The 15,045-nt window shown below is 42.2% G+C and overlaps 1 protein-coding gene across 1 annotated transcript in view; it reads right to left on the bottom strand.

The window, feature by feature from the left end:
- The window catches only part of Snd1 (staphylococcal nuclease and tudor domain containing 1), a 407,737-nt gene that overhangs the window by 336,654 nt on the left and 56,038 nt on the right, over positions 1-15,045 (bottom strand). The window contains exon 10 of the mRNA XM_052173319.1: positions 10,428-10,541. Coding sequence (XP_052029279.1) covers positions 10,428-10,541 — 114 coding nt within the window. The remainder of the gene's footprint in view (positions 1-10,427; positions 10,542-15,045) is intronic.

Below are 15,045 nucleotides of genomic sequence, written 5' to 3'. Positions count from 1 at the left end.
TGGGACGAAACACTACCGTTCCAGCCCTCAGAACACATTTCTTGCTAGGTGATATGGTAAGAAATGAAAGGCTGCAGGGTTTTAATGCATTGAGTTTTATATTTGTCAGTTTCCTTCGACAGTACCAAACTAATTTCTATTCTCTCATTGAGAAATCTCCTTACAAGAGGAACTACCTTCCTCTATGTGCTGTTCTTTACCCCGAGGATCAGACATCTCCCGTAGCTCTGCTATTTCTGGATTCAGGCAGCCCAGAACTAACTTCACCTGCAGATAAAAATGCCTGAGCTAACAGAAACTTTGTAATTTTATGAGGTCCCATTTGTCAATTCTTGGAGGAATGGATACAGAAAATGTGGTATATTTACATACTGGAATACTACTCAGCAATTAAAAACAATTTATTCATGCAATTCTTAGGTAAATGGTTAGAACTGGAAAATATCATCCTAAGTGAGGTAACCCAATCACAAAAGAACTCACATGGAATGCAGTCACTGTTAAGTGGATATTAGCCCAGAAGCTCTGAATACCCAAGACACAACTCACATATCAAATGATTCCCAAGAAGAAGGAAGGAGAGGGCCCTAGTCCTGGAAAGGCTTGATGCAGCATTGTAGGGGATTACCAGGACAGGGAAGTGGGAGGGGGGTTGATTGGGGAATGGGCGGAGGGAAGAGGGCTTATGGGACTTATGGGGAGGGGGGGAACGGGGAAAGGGAAAATCATTTGGAATATAAACAAAGAATATAGAAAATAAAAATAAAAACAGTAAAAAAAAAAAATGCCTGAGCTAAAGGAATCAGTGACTCTTCCTCAGAAGAGGACTGGAGTAAGGAAGACAGGCAGAGTGAGGCTAAAAGTGTTTCAAGGGAGGAGGTGGCACTCAGAGCAATCTGCCAGGCAAGCCAAAGTTGTGCTCTGACAGAAAGGCTCCAAGGTAGCTCAGGCGGCAGAAAGGAACTCAGACATTTTCCTAGGAAAGCGCTGAGCTTAACATCCACTAGAAGGGACTAGCAAAGTGCTACCAGAACTTCTTCCCTTTATGTAAGAAATTAGAAGTGAATAAAATAAGGTGCTCTGAGTGATGTGAAGTCTCCCTCCTCTTAAAGTGCTAACTGGGCTAATAATCTGGATATTCCAACAGTCAAACCAGCAATGACACAGTCTACGATCTGCCATGTAGAACCCATGAGCTCTTTCCCACTGGGTGCAGTAAAAGGTAAAGAAGCTCCAATAAGGGCACCCAGTAAAGTCTGCACCCCAACTCATAGGGCCTGGGCCGCAAGACCAAGCCTGAAGGAACAGAAGGCTAACATGGGAGCCCTGGGCAGCCACACACCACCAATCCCTTAGAAAGTTCCACCTACAGCTCCTGCACACCAGTCATCTAAAACTAGCCATCCAGCTGGAGAAGCAGATGCTAAGCAGGCTTCATATGAATAAGGAGGAGGCTTTCTCCTAATTGCAGCCCACCTTACAAAAGGCAGCCAACCAAGGAAAGAGTCTGGCCCTCCTGGTCAAAAAAATATCCTTCTGGTGGACAAATGGCAGAATCACAGTTAAGGGTCAATGTACTCTGCCAATCTGCAGCAGGAGCTGTGACGGCAACTGAGAATTCAAGCACCTTACATAACCGAGTACCAACTACATGCTTGGTGGTTAGCTTGCAACAGACTTGAAGAAATGAGGAATCTACTTGACCCAGAAAATCAAACTGCATAGAGACAGAAAAGAAGAAGAAAGCAAGCAAGTGAACAGAAACTAGAAATTATAACCATCTAATGTGTAGGCTTCCCAGAACCTCTCTGACAGAAGCAGAGACTGAAGGCCAGTGTGGAGCCAGAATGCCTATCAGATGCCCCTATATCACATGCTGCTGCTGCTGCTGCGGCTCAGCCTGACTGAGGGCCACACATCAGAACAAGGACAAACTGACTGCAAGCAGAGAAATAACAAAGTAAAGAGCATGGAGTTTCTAGAATGTCTTCACAGCTAAACCGAACAGAGATCTGGTTGTAAAGCAGCTCTACACCAAGGTGGATATAAGAAAGACACTGAGCTGGGCAAAGGTATCTGTGGCCCCCAACTAGCCACAGGGTACATAGTAGGAAGTGGATTAAAGGACTATAAAATGTGAATGCCCTATAAAATGACTGCAGATTTTCAAAGAAAGGCTTAAATGAAAAATGACACCAAAAATATGCCTAACCAATAGGTCTGTCAATTGCTGGGGAAAAAAAAGCAACCATCTGTGTCCTTCAGCTTCCCTTTCTAGTCACAGTGCTGAAAAGCGTTTGCTGAAAACAGTGGGGGTAAAGTACTGCCGCTCCATCCATAATCCATCATTCCATCCACAGTCCACCTGCTGACACACACACACACACACACACACACACACACACACACACACTCACTCGCTCACACACATTCACTCACACACACATACCCCTAAAATTATAAACATCTCATTAATAAAAATAATTTCTCAGAACCACAGAGCCTATAACATATGAGGAACTTAAATGTTTGGTTTCTAAACAGAACAAAAATTCTCCCAGCCCAAAGCTAATTAGCCCACCAAGGAATGAAGCCTACAGCTCTGGCCTGCAAAACTGCAAAGCACTGGATGGCTGCACTAAACTTGCCTTGAATATAAATGTTACATTTAAGAAAAAAAAGTAATTTATCTAAACACAGTGTAGGTAGTTCTGCAATCAGCACCTCATAAATAAAGAGAGAAAGATGACGGGAAAAGCTCTCTAATTGATTTTAAAATTAGTTCCAGCAAAGAAATAATCTGACAACCAACAAGGTCGACAACAGAAGGGGGGAAATAGCCCTGAGTAAAAAGTATACCTGAAGACATCGATGAATCAACAAACCTGAGAGGAAGAAATCTGGAAAATCCTAAGTAAGAACAGAGGTGTTAAAAGACAGTCAAATAGGGGCTGATCTTCAAAGACACATAAAATCCTGACATTAACCCCGTTGGGTGGGCTGAACTCAAGCTACACTGTGCTAATGGAATGTACTTTACGGGGAAACCATACAGGAAGAGGCAGGGATGGTCAAGCAATGGCAGCAGCTAGGCTAAAGCAGACTGGGAAATGAAGTAGCTGGCAACATCTAATCCAGGTGTGAACTACTCAGCAAAGCCAAGCAATGCAATTAGGAGGGAAGGGAGGAAACAGGTAAGCAAAGACTCCTCCTGGGACTTACCAACCTAGTATTGGTGCCCCAGCTGAAAAGAACTATCAGTGGCGTATGGAGATCAACAGAGGATTTAGAGTGGGCAAAATAATGGAATTAATTCTTATGCCTCAGCAGACATGATTTAAACATTTGATAATTGTCTACTATGTTCACAGTACTCGCTACAAGATTCTGAAAGGTGAGATAAAAATGAGAAATGCCATTCCTGCCCTCAGCGCTGTTTAGACTTCACAGAGAGAAGCAGGCATGCACATAAACAGATACCAGACTGAAGAGAAGAAAAGGCCTGTGTGTACAGAAGCCTCTGACCTAACAGGATTCTTAAGAATCTGAGCAAGACAGAGGGCTACCCTCAGCACAGAGGGCACATAAAGAGGTCAGAGAACAGTAAATGATGGCACCGCCAACTCCAGAAACAAAAGAGAATTACTACAGCTCAGCGGGACTGAGAATTGGGAAGAAACATGAACACACAGCATGAGCAAGATTTAGATAAGTTGAAAATGTTACAACTGTGTGATAGTGATGATTAAAGGAGCAGAGAAGAGAGAGGTGGGCTGAGAAAGGTAAATGGACAAGGTTCAGGGGATTAACCACCAAGGCCCACCAGGAAGCTGTTAAAATCCCACAAAATATGATTTGAAAGAAAGAGGCAAGGGGATATCTGGCTCAAGGAATGGAAGGAAAATATAATTTGTAAGACAGAGAAGAAAGAAACCAAATGCAACACGACAGGCACATGCTGTCTTTTCCGGTTTAAAATATACTGACAAAGATCAGTGGAGTGCCCATTTTAGGAAACTGCTCTCTGTCCAGATACTCAATGTCTTGACCTCATCACAAGGAGCCAGGCTTGCCAGCCAGTGACCTCTCCAGTTGAGAAGCAGATCACAGCAATGATTTAAGTGATGGCACGGAGATATTAATCTCAGAAAACAGAACATATGCATTTTGGAATCTTAAATAGGTGAGCTAAGACCCACCCATCATTTCCTAATAGTAATTTTTTTCAGCCTTCAATAAAACAAAGTTTCAAGTGTTCATCTCAAAAAATGCCCAGATCAAACAATTTGGAACCAGGTACAGAATGCCTCTGACAGCGCTCTGACATGTTCTGTGTCTTTTGATCACACCGCCACAGTCCCCAAATCTCTCCATTGGAAACGGGTGGAATGCTATATCCATTTCAAAGAGCTTTTGCTTGTCTCCAAGGTCCTTAATGCCAAGCTGGAGTCCCTCTCTAATTTGCTGTTTGCCTTATGCTCCAAGTTACAAGCCTGAGATCACAGTCCTGGGTTTATTGGCTTGCCCGACTTTGCTTGGGGACTCCAACCCCACGGCTTTCTCTTGGTATGCATCTAAGTGGCCACACGGTCTGCCTGAGGATCCAGAGGAACCAGTCATCTTTCTTTCTAAAAAGTCAAAACTAGAGGGAATGGGCTGAGAACCACTTGTAATTGTGTCTAAATGGCAAAGCACACCAGGGTCCTACACAACAGATGGAGTTATCAGAACCTGAACCAGCCTTCCCTCTGAAAAAGGCCTTTGAGATTCCCAGGGCATCCTTAATAATGTACTAACCTGCAGTTCCTCTCTACCAACTGCCTGGCCAAGAATCCCAGGTAGCACAGACCTGGGAGAGACACCCAAAGTAAAAACAGCAAGGACACAAGATTAGAAAGACCCTTCACTTCCCAGGTCTGAATGTTTGCAGGCCCTGATGTGAAAGAATCTTTGTGGTGGGTTCACAGGAAGAAGCTCAAGGACGGGGAGTGAAAATGAACAGATAGCACTGCACTACGAGCTTCTACCCTTGGGCTTCCACTTTTTCCTGAATACCAAGCCATATATATATATATATATATATATATATATATATATATATATGGAGAGGGAGAGAGAGAGGGAGGAGGAGGAGGAGGAGGAGAGAGAGAGAGAGAGAGAGAGAGAGAGAGAGAGCCAAACTGCACATAAAACCAGAAAAAAAAAAAGTCTCTGCAACCAAAAGCAAACTTAATCCATAAAACACCTAGGGGCTGGGCAAGCACTGTACCTGTTTTTGAGGTAAATTTCAGCTCCATCTCTCCATGCCAAACAATTACAATAGCACTCCAAGAGCAGACTTCATAGGGGAATAAGTCAGCCCCTTCACTGGAGGCCTGAGGGCTGTTTCCTTTGTCATTAACACTCCAAGTGTAACACAAAGCCCATGGAAGCTCTGAGCTATGGAGCACTAGGCTTCCCAGTTTCAGATCAAAGCCAAGAGCTCCCCTGGAAGCCCTGAGATTGCACAATGCACTCGCTCCTTCAAGGCAGCAGCTCAGAAAAGCCAGAGCCTTTCCCTAAGACTTATTTCTTTATGGCAAACAACTGGATAAAGCAAGTCCTGCCTTTAGAGAAAGCCCAGTGCCTGTGCAGGTTCACAAGAGCATCACATGTACGCTCTAAACAAGCTTCCAGCCTGAAAGAGTACATAGTCCTAAGAGCAGACACTAGATTCACCCTGAACAATCACAATCCAGAAGCAAGACCAACACTGCAGTCACACCCAACCAAATGCTTCTGAGGGACAACTAACTACACACACTCATACACTTAGTCCTCCCACCACAATAGGCACAGCAGACCACGCTCTAATCAGAAGAGAGAATCTGCCTGGCAATCCAGGAAAGCCCTAGGAGAAAAAAAAAGTTGCTCTGGTAAGTGTTTTAAATGTTTCCTCTAGCTCCAATAAGAAAATAACCAGAGGGGGAGGGAGAAAGTAGCTAGCTTTGGACAAAACCTTGTTTTCTTATAAAATATAAGAGATGATGCCAAAAAGAAAAAAAGGAAAAAAGGGGAAAAAAACCAAATTTTCCTCTTACACCACCCTGACCCCCACCACACCACAGAGCCCCCACTCCCACATTCCACTGCCCACTGCCCTGCTATTTCTATATGTCCAGAAGATTAGTTTAACTAATGATAGACCACTAAAATTTCCAGGGACAGAGAAAAAGAAACAATGAAGTGAATGTGCCACATACTTTTCTAAAAGGCAACATCATTGGGTCCTCATCTGGAGCTCAGGTCACCCCATGGCAGGAACCGTTCGCTCCAAGGCTATCTGCCTGCCCATCACACTGCTCATGCTCAAGACTTCTCTTCTGTTATCTGCCCCCCAGCTCCTGCATCTGCATCCTCTCCCACATGGTTCTTTTGCTTAGAGAGTGCTCATACCATAAGCAATTGGATTATACCTCTCTCCATTTCCAAGCCATTGACCCTCAAGAAAGTACCTGGTAATCAGACAAAAGGTAATTTCCCAAGTGCATTCCTGAAAGCCCTGTACAATCCATCTACCACATACCTTCATCCCCAAACAATCCTCAAGCATTTAGTATTTCTGAAACCACAAGGCCACTCCCCATCTCCCAAAAATACACCATCTTTTCCTTGGAGATTCTACCAGATCTTGTTCTAACTAGGGCAGGAACATATTCTTGTGCAAGCTGCATCTTACACAAGGGCAGCTAGCCAAAGGGACAAAGACAGAAGAGGAACTGAAATTCAGCTTCCATTCTGTATGCCAAGCACTGACTGACCTGAGGCTCTCTAGGGGGACAGGACAGCCCTTTTCTCTCTGCATGGCTGGGATTAAGGAGTGTACCACTGCCCCTGCTTCTGCCCACTGAGTGGGCTTCTTAGTGTGTCTGTTGCCCAGGCTTTAACATCTGTATAAAGTACAGCTCCGTTGGGAACTAGAGACAAGTTTTCTTCCTACACCCATATTGTAAATCTTTGTAAACTTTAGAATAAATGTTGAAGAGAATCTCATGCTCTTTGTAAGAGCTCGGGGGAATTCTTTTAAGGAGGAAGGCAAATCCTCTGAATCCTCCAGGACCCAGAGGGACTGCTGCAGGAACAGCTACAGTTCTCATTTGTCACAGTCTCCCCAGGTATTTGGTCAATTAAGGCTTATCAAAAGAAAATCCACAATTACTCCTAATAGATTAGTTTTGTACAAATGTAAATTACTTTCATATCTTGTAAGTCAAATCACTGACATAATAGTTCTTAACTTTAGACATATCTTCCTCCTCTGCTTAAAATTCTTCAAGACAAAACCTAAAACTAAAACAAAACCTAAAACAAAAGCATTAACTCTTGACCTCTGACCCTTGCTTACTGACCAAGCCCTCTTGTTTTATACCCTAGCTACCTGCTCTCCTTTTCATCATAAGGCCCACATTTCATATCCCGAAATGTTCACAGGACATATACATGTCCTGGCCCTGCCTGTAATTTCCTGTCATTCAGGTGTCATGCTACTCACACACTATCCTCAGGGGCTGGTTCCCCCAAACTCACCTGATTCTTGTCATCAATGTTTTAAGTGTCATTTCCTCAAAGAAACTCTCAAGATTATATACATTCTTCCTAAACTTGAAACTTTTTATAGCAGTGGAATTATTTATGTGCTTCTACTAAGCTTCAAAGTTCATGAGAAAGATTTCACATCCCAGAACAGTACCAGGAAGCAACTAAATACTGATGGTGACTAATCCATTCATCTCAGCTTCTCCACCTGTGCTGTCCATAAAAATAACAACAAAAATCAAGAGCTGTCCATCAGCCACGAGTCTCACACAGCCACTTAAACTTTGAATGCTGCTAGAAAGAACTGCAATGGGTATAAGTGTAAACGTAGCCTTAGTAGGGGAGAAGGAGAGTCTGTTTCATTAATGTTTCAGTATTCATTAAATGTTGATGGAATATTTTTGTATAGGTTTTAACAAATATATCAACTGATATATTTTAGTTTAAATATAGCTAGCTAAAATTTAAAGCAACAATTATAACTGGCTTATGTGACTTCCATGACAGGGCTGGTCTAGCCTTCCTCTTATGTGCTTACTTCTGGTGCCTGAATAACTGTATTCTTATTTTTTAGGAAAGTACCAGAACAGTAACCACACCTGAGTCCTGCAGAGTGCCTTCCACTATCAAGCTGGGGCACGCGCGCGCGCACGCGCGCGCGCACGCGCGCGCGTGTGTGTGTGTGTGTGTGTGTGTGTGTGTGTGTGTGTGTGCACTGATCTCTAATGGAATCCCTTCCTATATCCTTTCAGAGGAATTTAATGAACAAATGATGACAATCAGTCCACATTCCTCTCAAAAGCCATATGTTGCTGACTATTATAGCTAAGCCTTACTTAGAACTTTCTTAAAATGGAGTAAGATTTCAGAAGTGAAGAGAAACGGAAGGGGGTTGGGCAGAAGAAAGAAAAGAAGGTAATTCATTTTGGTAGGAAACAAGAAATAGTATTATCAGAATCCAGCTTGAGCTAGGAAAACAACAAACAAAATCAACAACTGCCCATTAGCCACTAAGCTAAGAAAAAAAGGCATCTTTCAACAGCAAAGGAGCTCTAAAGACACCTGGAAAAGAGAGTCCTCAGTAGGTTAGTTTATTCTTCAGAAAACCTATTATTCTACCTACTCTCAACATGCCCCATCCCCTAACAACTGCTTAAAATCCAGACACACAGTCTACATTAACATAATGCTGGGGCTAATGATGCAGACATAAAAATTAACATTCAAGAATTTCAGAGTTGTGGTTGCTGTGGGAACCTTAATTCCAACTGTAGGGCACAGATGCGGAATCGTGGACTACTCCCAATCCTGATCAAATTGGAGATGTATATTTTCTCTGTGCAATGAGGCACAGCCACAGTTACTGAGACAACCTCATTTTGGCATTTCTAAGCTTTCATGCATTTAAAATTTCAACCTTACCACAATACTGTTTGCTGCATTAAATTGCCTCCTCTACAAAGAAAAGCGAGCAAATGAACTGATTGGCGAGACAATGAAATAGCCCATCCTGTGTGTGTTTATGCATGATCTGATTCAAAAGATAATCATGATATTTTGATTTTACTCTTATGGGCTGTCTAGAAACTCCCTCACAATTGGGAACAGGGTTTGAATCTCAGCTTATAAATGCACTATAACATGTATGTGTGCGCAAAACAATGGAAGAGCAAATTTCACATCGTTAAAAACAGGAATGAGGTAAATTAGAGAGTAGATAATCCGCAACACTAACTTCAACAATGATATTTTATTTATAAAAACTGCCCTTGTGGCAATAGTTCTCACCAAGGGCCTAATTCTATAACCAGTCAAACATCATCACTTATCAGTTATCAGCAGGAAATAAGAGGATCAAGAATGATGGCCTTAAAAGCAAGCTATAACCAATCCCAAGAAAATACCCAATCTCAATTCTTATCCCTACCAACTCAAATCAAATACCACAAAATCTACCCACAAACTACTTAGCTGCACACTGAAGACCAACTCTTGTTGCAATCTCATACAAAGCATAATTATATAGAAATGACACCTGCTCAGTCCAAAGACTCAGCAAATAGTATAAAACAATATAGTTAGCAGTGATAAAAGATGAGTAGGCGACCCCAGAGAACATATGCAATGATTCATTTTACCTAGAGCAAAAACAGAAGGAACTACTAAACCAAAATGACCTTCCAAAACAGGCCCTTTACTATGTAAGTAAAATACAAAATGTCTCCATCTTAGCCTCTCAGAAATACAAGATCTTGAAATAAACTTCGCCCACCATCTCCCATCTCCCACCCCTAACTGTGTTCCAGCTCCCTGGGGAGGAATGCCAAGTGGAACTATTTGGAATGGACCAGTGCAGGGGCTAACTAAGGTTTTGGCTGCAAAGAAAAAGGCATAATACTTGGAGAATGTCAAAGGCTTATCCTTTCACAGACTGATAGCATACTTAACTATTCTGGCTTCTTCTCTAGTTTTACAGACGTGCAGATGCTTTCTGAGTGATTTGGTTTATGTATTTGAACACTGGTCCCCAGGTTGGGGGTGCTGTTTTGGGGAGGTCTAGGAGATGCCATGCTAGAAGTATGTCACTGGGTATGGACTCTGACATTTCAAAGCCTCATGACATATGTGCATGTTCCTACCTCCCCTACAACGTCTGTGTGTGACGTTCAAGATGTGAGCTCTGAGCAGCACTCAGTTCCCACCACTGCTGCCTGCTGCCATGGTTTCCCACCAACAGACTCCTGTCCCTCTAAACCACACAGCAGAGAAACCCTGCCCTCTCCAAGATGGCTCAGTCATGGTGTTTTAAATCTCAGTAGTAGAGAAGTCAGCAGTACACTTCCTGCTCTCACCTGTATGTTGTCTCCCTCCAACCTTGGTGGCCGGATGCTTGACAGGTGGATGGTCTTGTAGTCTCCAGAATTCAGCTTCACAACAATGGCATCAGCATTCAAAACCTGCATTACCTATAAGGAAGAAGGCAACAATGTTTGAAGTGGCTTCCATAGTCCTCACCACACAGCAAAGAGCCAGGTCCATCACAGTCAGACATCAAAGTGAGATAGGCAGCCATCTGTAATAGACCCAATACTGTCCTCCTACCAACAGGCAGAGAAAATACACAATAATACTCAATTCCCAAACTGTATAATGATTTCTCAATAAAACAAAAGATGCTTCAAAAATGATTGGTCTTGTGGTTAACAAGCAGTTAAAAGAGTAGCCATCTGAGCCAGGAGCAAGGGTGCAGGCCTGCAGGCTAAGCCTTCAAGAGGCAGAGGCAAGAGGACCACCAAGTTTGAGGCTGGTGGGGGCTGTAGTTTAAGTTCCAAAATGAGCTATCCAGGCCTAGACACTAAAAACCCTGCTTAAATAAGAATAATAATGTTAAAAATCAACACACGAAATACAGTCTGTACTGGGATTTTTCTTGATGCAAGTTTAAAACTACAAATCAAAATCCCAACTCAAAGACTCTAGTGAAAGAGACATTGGTTGGACAAGAAAAGGGTACCACTCTCACTACATGAGAAAGACCCTCAATGAGATGCCCCAATAGAAAGCAGAAAAATCAAAGAGACGTGAAGGACAAAAAGAACTGTCATCTCAGCTCAGAAGAAGCTGCTTAGCTGTTAATCTCACAGGCAGAATTATTAAATTGCCAAAATATTACCTCAGCTACTCTATAAGCTATCTTTTTAGAATGCTACTGTGGACATGTCTGGTTTTGGAAACCAAAAATCATTACCACTGCACCCCCACTCTCAGCTGAAATGATTCACTCCCAGGTTGGGATACAAGGATATCTATTTGAAGGACAACAGCACAAATATTCCTCTGTGAAGGTTAGAGCACCCCACCAGTGTGTACAGAGTAAATTGCCATCACAATGGGACAGCGCCACACCATGGCTAGGACCAGAACCCAGAGTACAGCCAGCAGTCTTCACCATCATATCCAGGCCCTGGTGGTTCAAGGCTGTTTGTGATTTTTCATTTTCTTCCTTCTTTGCAAGCATTACAAGGAAGCAGGTAACTACAAAAGATGGTCACCATCCACTCCATCTGCAGTGAAAATCAGGCTCTTTTATGCTTCAACCAGGCCCCCATCAGGAACCTCTGGGTGGTTGGCTGTACCACAGGGCCAGCTGCCACAGGGAGGGAACACTGACAACATTTCTCTCCTCTTTAATGCATGAAATAAAAGCACCTAGACTGTCTGTTCCCATGATAGATGGAACACTGGGAAATATCTTAAAGGAGACCTATTTCTTAGGAGGCCTAAAATTCTTCAGCCAAGAATACACTTATTTATTTGTAGACCCATCAAAAACACCTATTCTCCACCTTTACAAGAACCAACCAATAACATACCAAAAGGAAAGAAGAATGCTCTAAGGGACAATCTTAAGAATCAGCAAACAGTCAAACCAAGTTAGAAAACATGCACGACAGAAAGTGGCAGTAGCTCAGTACACCAAACAGAAAGAAGGAAACAAAGGCCAGTTAGAACCCAGCTGTGAGTACTTGGAAGGCTGCAGCTGGCAGACAGAAAGGTCTGGGCTTGACCACTGTGAGTAATGGAAGCAGCATAGAGAAAAGGCCACAGATAATAAAGGGTCTAACCAGACCAAAGGAAATTAGGAATTGTTATCTTACTACTATACATTTAAGATTAACCTGAAACTCTGAAAGAAGTAAAAGTCAGTATCAAGTGACCATAATCATCTTCCTATGTCCTGTGACAGATCTGAGTCAAGAGACTTAAACCCTAAATCCAGACTCAGAACCAAAAATGCTCCTAGACAGAGAAACTTGAAGACCAGAGGTAATAAAAATATATAAGAACCAAGGTTAGGGCTGGTTATCAGAACTGAGTATCATCAAAAGGTACTAAGACCCTCCAAATCCAAGAACTCTCTACATTTAATCAAAAACAAGACAAAAACCCATAAGGTATTTACTGTCTAGAACATACAACCAAAAATACAGACTCAGTTACAGAAACCAAAAGAAAAAGCTCATGTCTGTTACCATCTAGACATATTAATGCCAAGAAGAACTCAAATCAATAAAATACCTTCCCAAAACTATCAACAGTGGACAACAGACCCAAACAGAAAGGCCCCATGACTATGTCTCAATTCTTCAAAATCCTGCATTTGTGTGAAAGGAAAACAGGTGACAGTCATCTGAGGGATGTGGGCTTCATGATGTGTCTTATTCATGACATGTGCTAGTCTATTATTCTAACTGCAAACAAAGAGAAGAAAAAATTCCTCTAAGCAATGCCAGCAAAACACTTCCTATAGGCAGTAAATAATTCTTTCAAAAGGATACCCAAAGGAAAATAAGACAATCTTCAGTCATCTCAAATGCACACATCTCACAATATTTCGAAAATCTTACTCTTGGACAGATCTATACTTACTCTCAAACTCAAATTAACTCTTATTAAATTGTCAGTTGCCAAAAAGCATACAGAACTTCCTTACATCAAGGCATGAAAATATCTTGACAGTACTGGCTTTTGAGCATGCTCAGAGAGCAAGGACACCAGGGAAAGTCTCACAGCGTCACACCTTCCCCCATCACAGAATGTGAGGATCTAAGCATTCCCTCTGACAAGGCTGGTGTTCGTCACCCCTCATAACATGTTAGTGACAGCAGCAAATGGATTCTTGAAGCTTAAATTTTAGGCCACAGCAGCAGACTCTCTGCTTGGCATATCCCTGATTAGCAACCTCCTCTTCAGAGCTGCACACTCAGATGCTGCCAAGGGATGCAAGGCTAAGCTTTCAGAGGGAGGGCAGGAGTGAAGAAAGGAAGTGTGTGCCTGTGTGTAGGGGGGACTATTCCTCTGTAAACGATGTCATTACTGCCCAGCAAACAGCAATTGCTTACAGAGACATGGAAGAAGCAACAAAGTACTGGGTACAGACACACACCGCAGTAGGTAAAATACAGAGTGAGGCCTACCCAGAGCCTGCTCATCACCCTCAGTTAGAGAGCACACTTGAATAGCTTTATTTCTCAGGGAGCTTTTCATCAGGAAAACTGCTCGTTTTCACTATAAGCTACAGATCTCTAACCACACCATGCCCATGCAGACATACCAAGAGATCACCCAAGGCTCAGGAGCAGAAATCTATAAGGAACAAGTCACCATCTGGACTCATGATTACACACACTAAATCCAATTCCTTTCGCATCACTTGAAGTCTAGTTGCAAAGGGAAGAATGTTTTCATGATGGTAAGATTTAGGCTAAAGGCTACCACATGTCAAGAGGACAACCGAGCTGTGTCAGAAAAAAGAAATACGGATCCTTCCTTTGGTCCTCTGCCACAGTGAGGATCTGCACTGGCCCCTCCAATGCTCACTGTGAGTCCAAGGGCTGTTCTATTTGGCTCCTTAGAGCCCTGCAACGTGCCTCAGTTGATGCATGCTTACAACCGCCTTCTGAGCTACAGACACCCTCTAATAGCACCACAGATACATCCTACAACAGCTATACTACTACTACCAATCGTGGTACAGAAAGAGGCAGAGAGCCCATCAGCCCAAACAGGGCTTCTACAGGACAACTGAGGACGGCCCTTTGATGAGACCATCAGAAATGAAATCCCTTTACCTCACTGTTATCTGACATCGGACCTTTCTACTGCACCTAGGGTTATGTACTATGCCTAGCCTCCATAGTCCGTCAGAAAAGAACAAATGCAAGCTTATTTAAAAAAAAAGTTAATAATCATAGCAATATCCTGGTACAACCAGATACTATCAGAGATAACTAAAAAGACGCTGCACATCAGACAAAATTTTCTATGGGTGAAAGACATCCTACAAACTACCTCACAACTGTCTGAGATGCTGTAAGGAGGTAAAATAAGCAAATATAAATGAGAAAGAAAAAAGATATTAAGAGAAATCTAAATAATGACTTTAGTTAATACCAGCATATCCATATTGGTTCATTAATTGTAACAAATGTACCACACTCACATAAAATACCAAAGGACATTAGGGTAGCAATGGACTCTTATCATTAACTGTTCTGAAACCATCCTAAGAATATTCCTAAATCTCTTCTAATTCACATGTGAAAAGTGGACTGCTAGTGAATTCCTCCAAACAAGTCTTAGCCTATCCGCAGTGCAGTGGAGGCTAATGTTCTGGCCAAACTGTCCCAACAACTTCCTTATCATCATGCAAGTCCTTCTTTGTCAGGTGAGTGACAAATTTTTCATTTGTTTGTGTTTTGCTGTCTCTGAATGACTATATGAAAATATATTGACCAGTCTTAAAGTTTTATCAAAAAGCAACTTGCATTCAGCATAAATCTAGAAATTAAGCACAAAAACAAATAAAAGGCATACAAATTTTAGGAAAATAAAATTAAACTGTTCGTAAGACATATATGAAGAAAACTCCAAGATTCCACAAATATTATTAAAACAAATTAATGAATT

The sequence above is a fragment of the Apodemus sylvaticus genome, chromosome 2 (assembly GCF_947179515.1).
Source record: "Apodemus sylvaticus chromosome 2, mApoSyl1.1, whole genome shotgun sequence".
Taxonomy (NCBI): Eukaryota; Metazoa; Chordata; class Mammalia; order Rodentia; family Muridae; genus Apodemus; species Apodemus sylvaticus.
The sequence above is the reverse complement of the archived record's forward strand: the minus strand, read 5'-3'. Positions and strand labels throughout refer to the sequence as shown.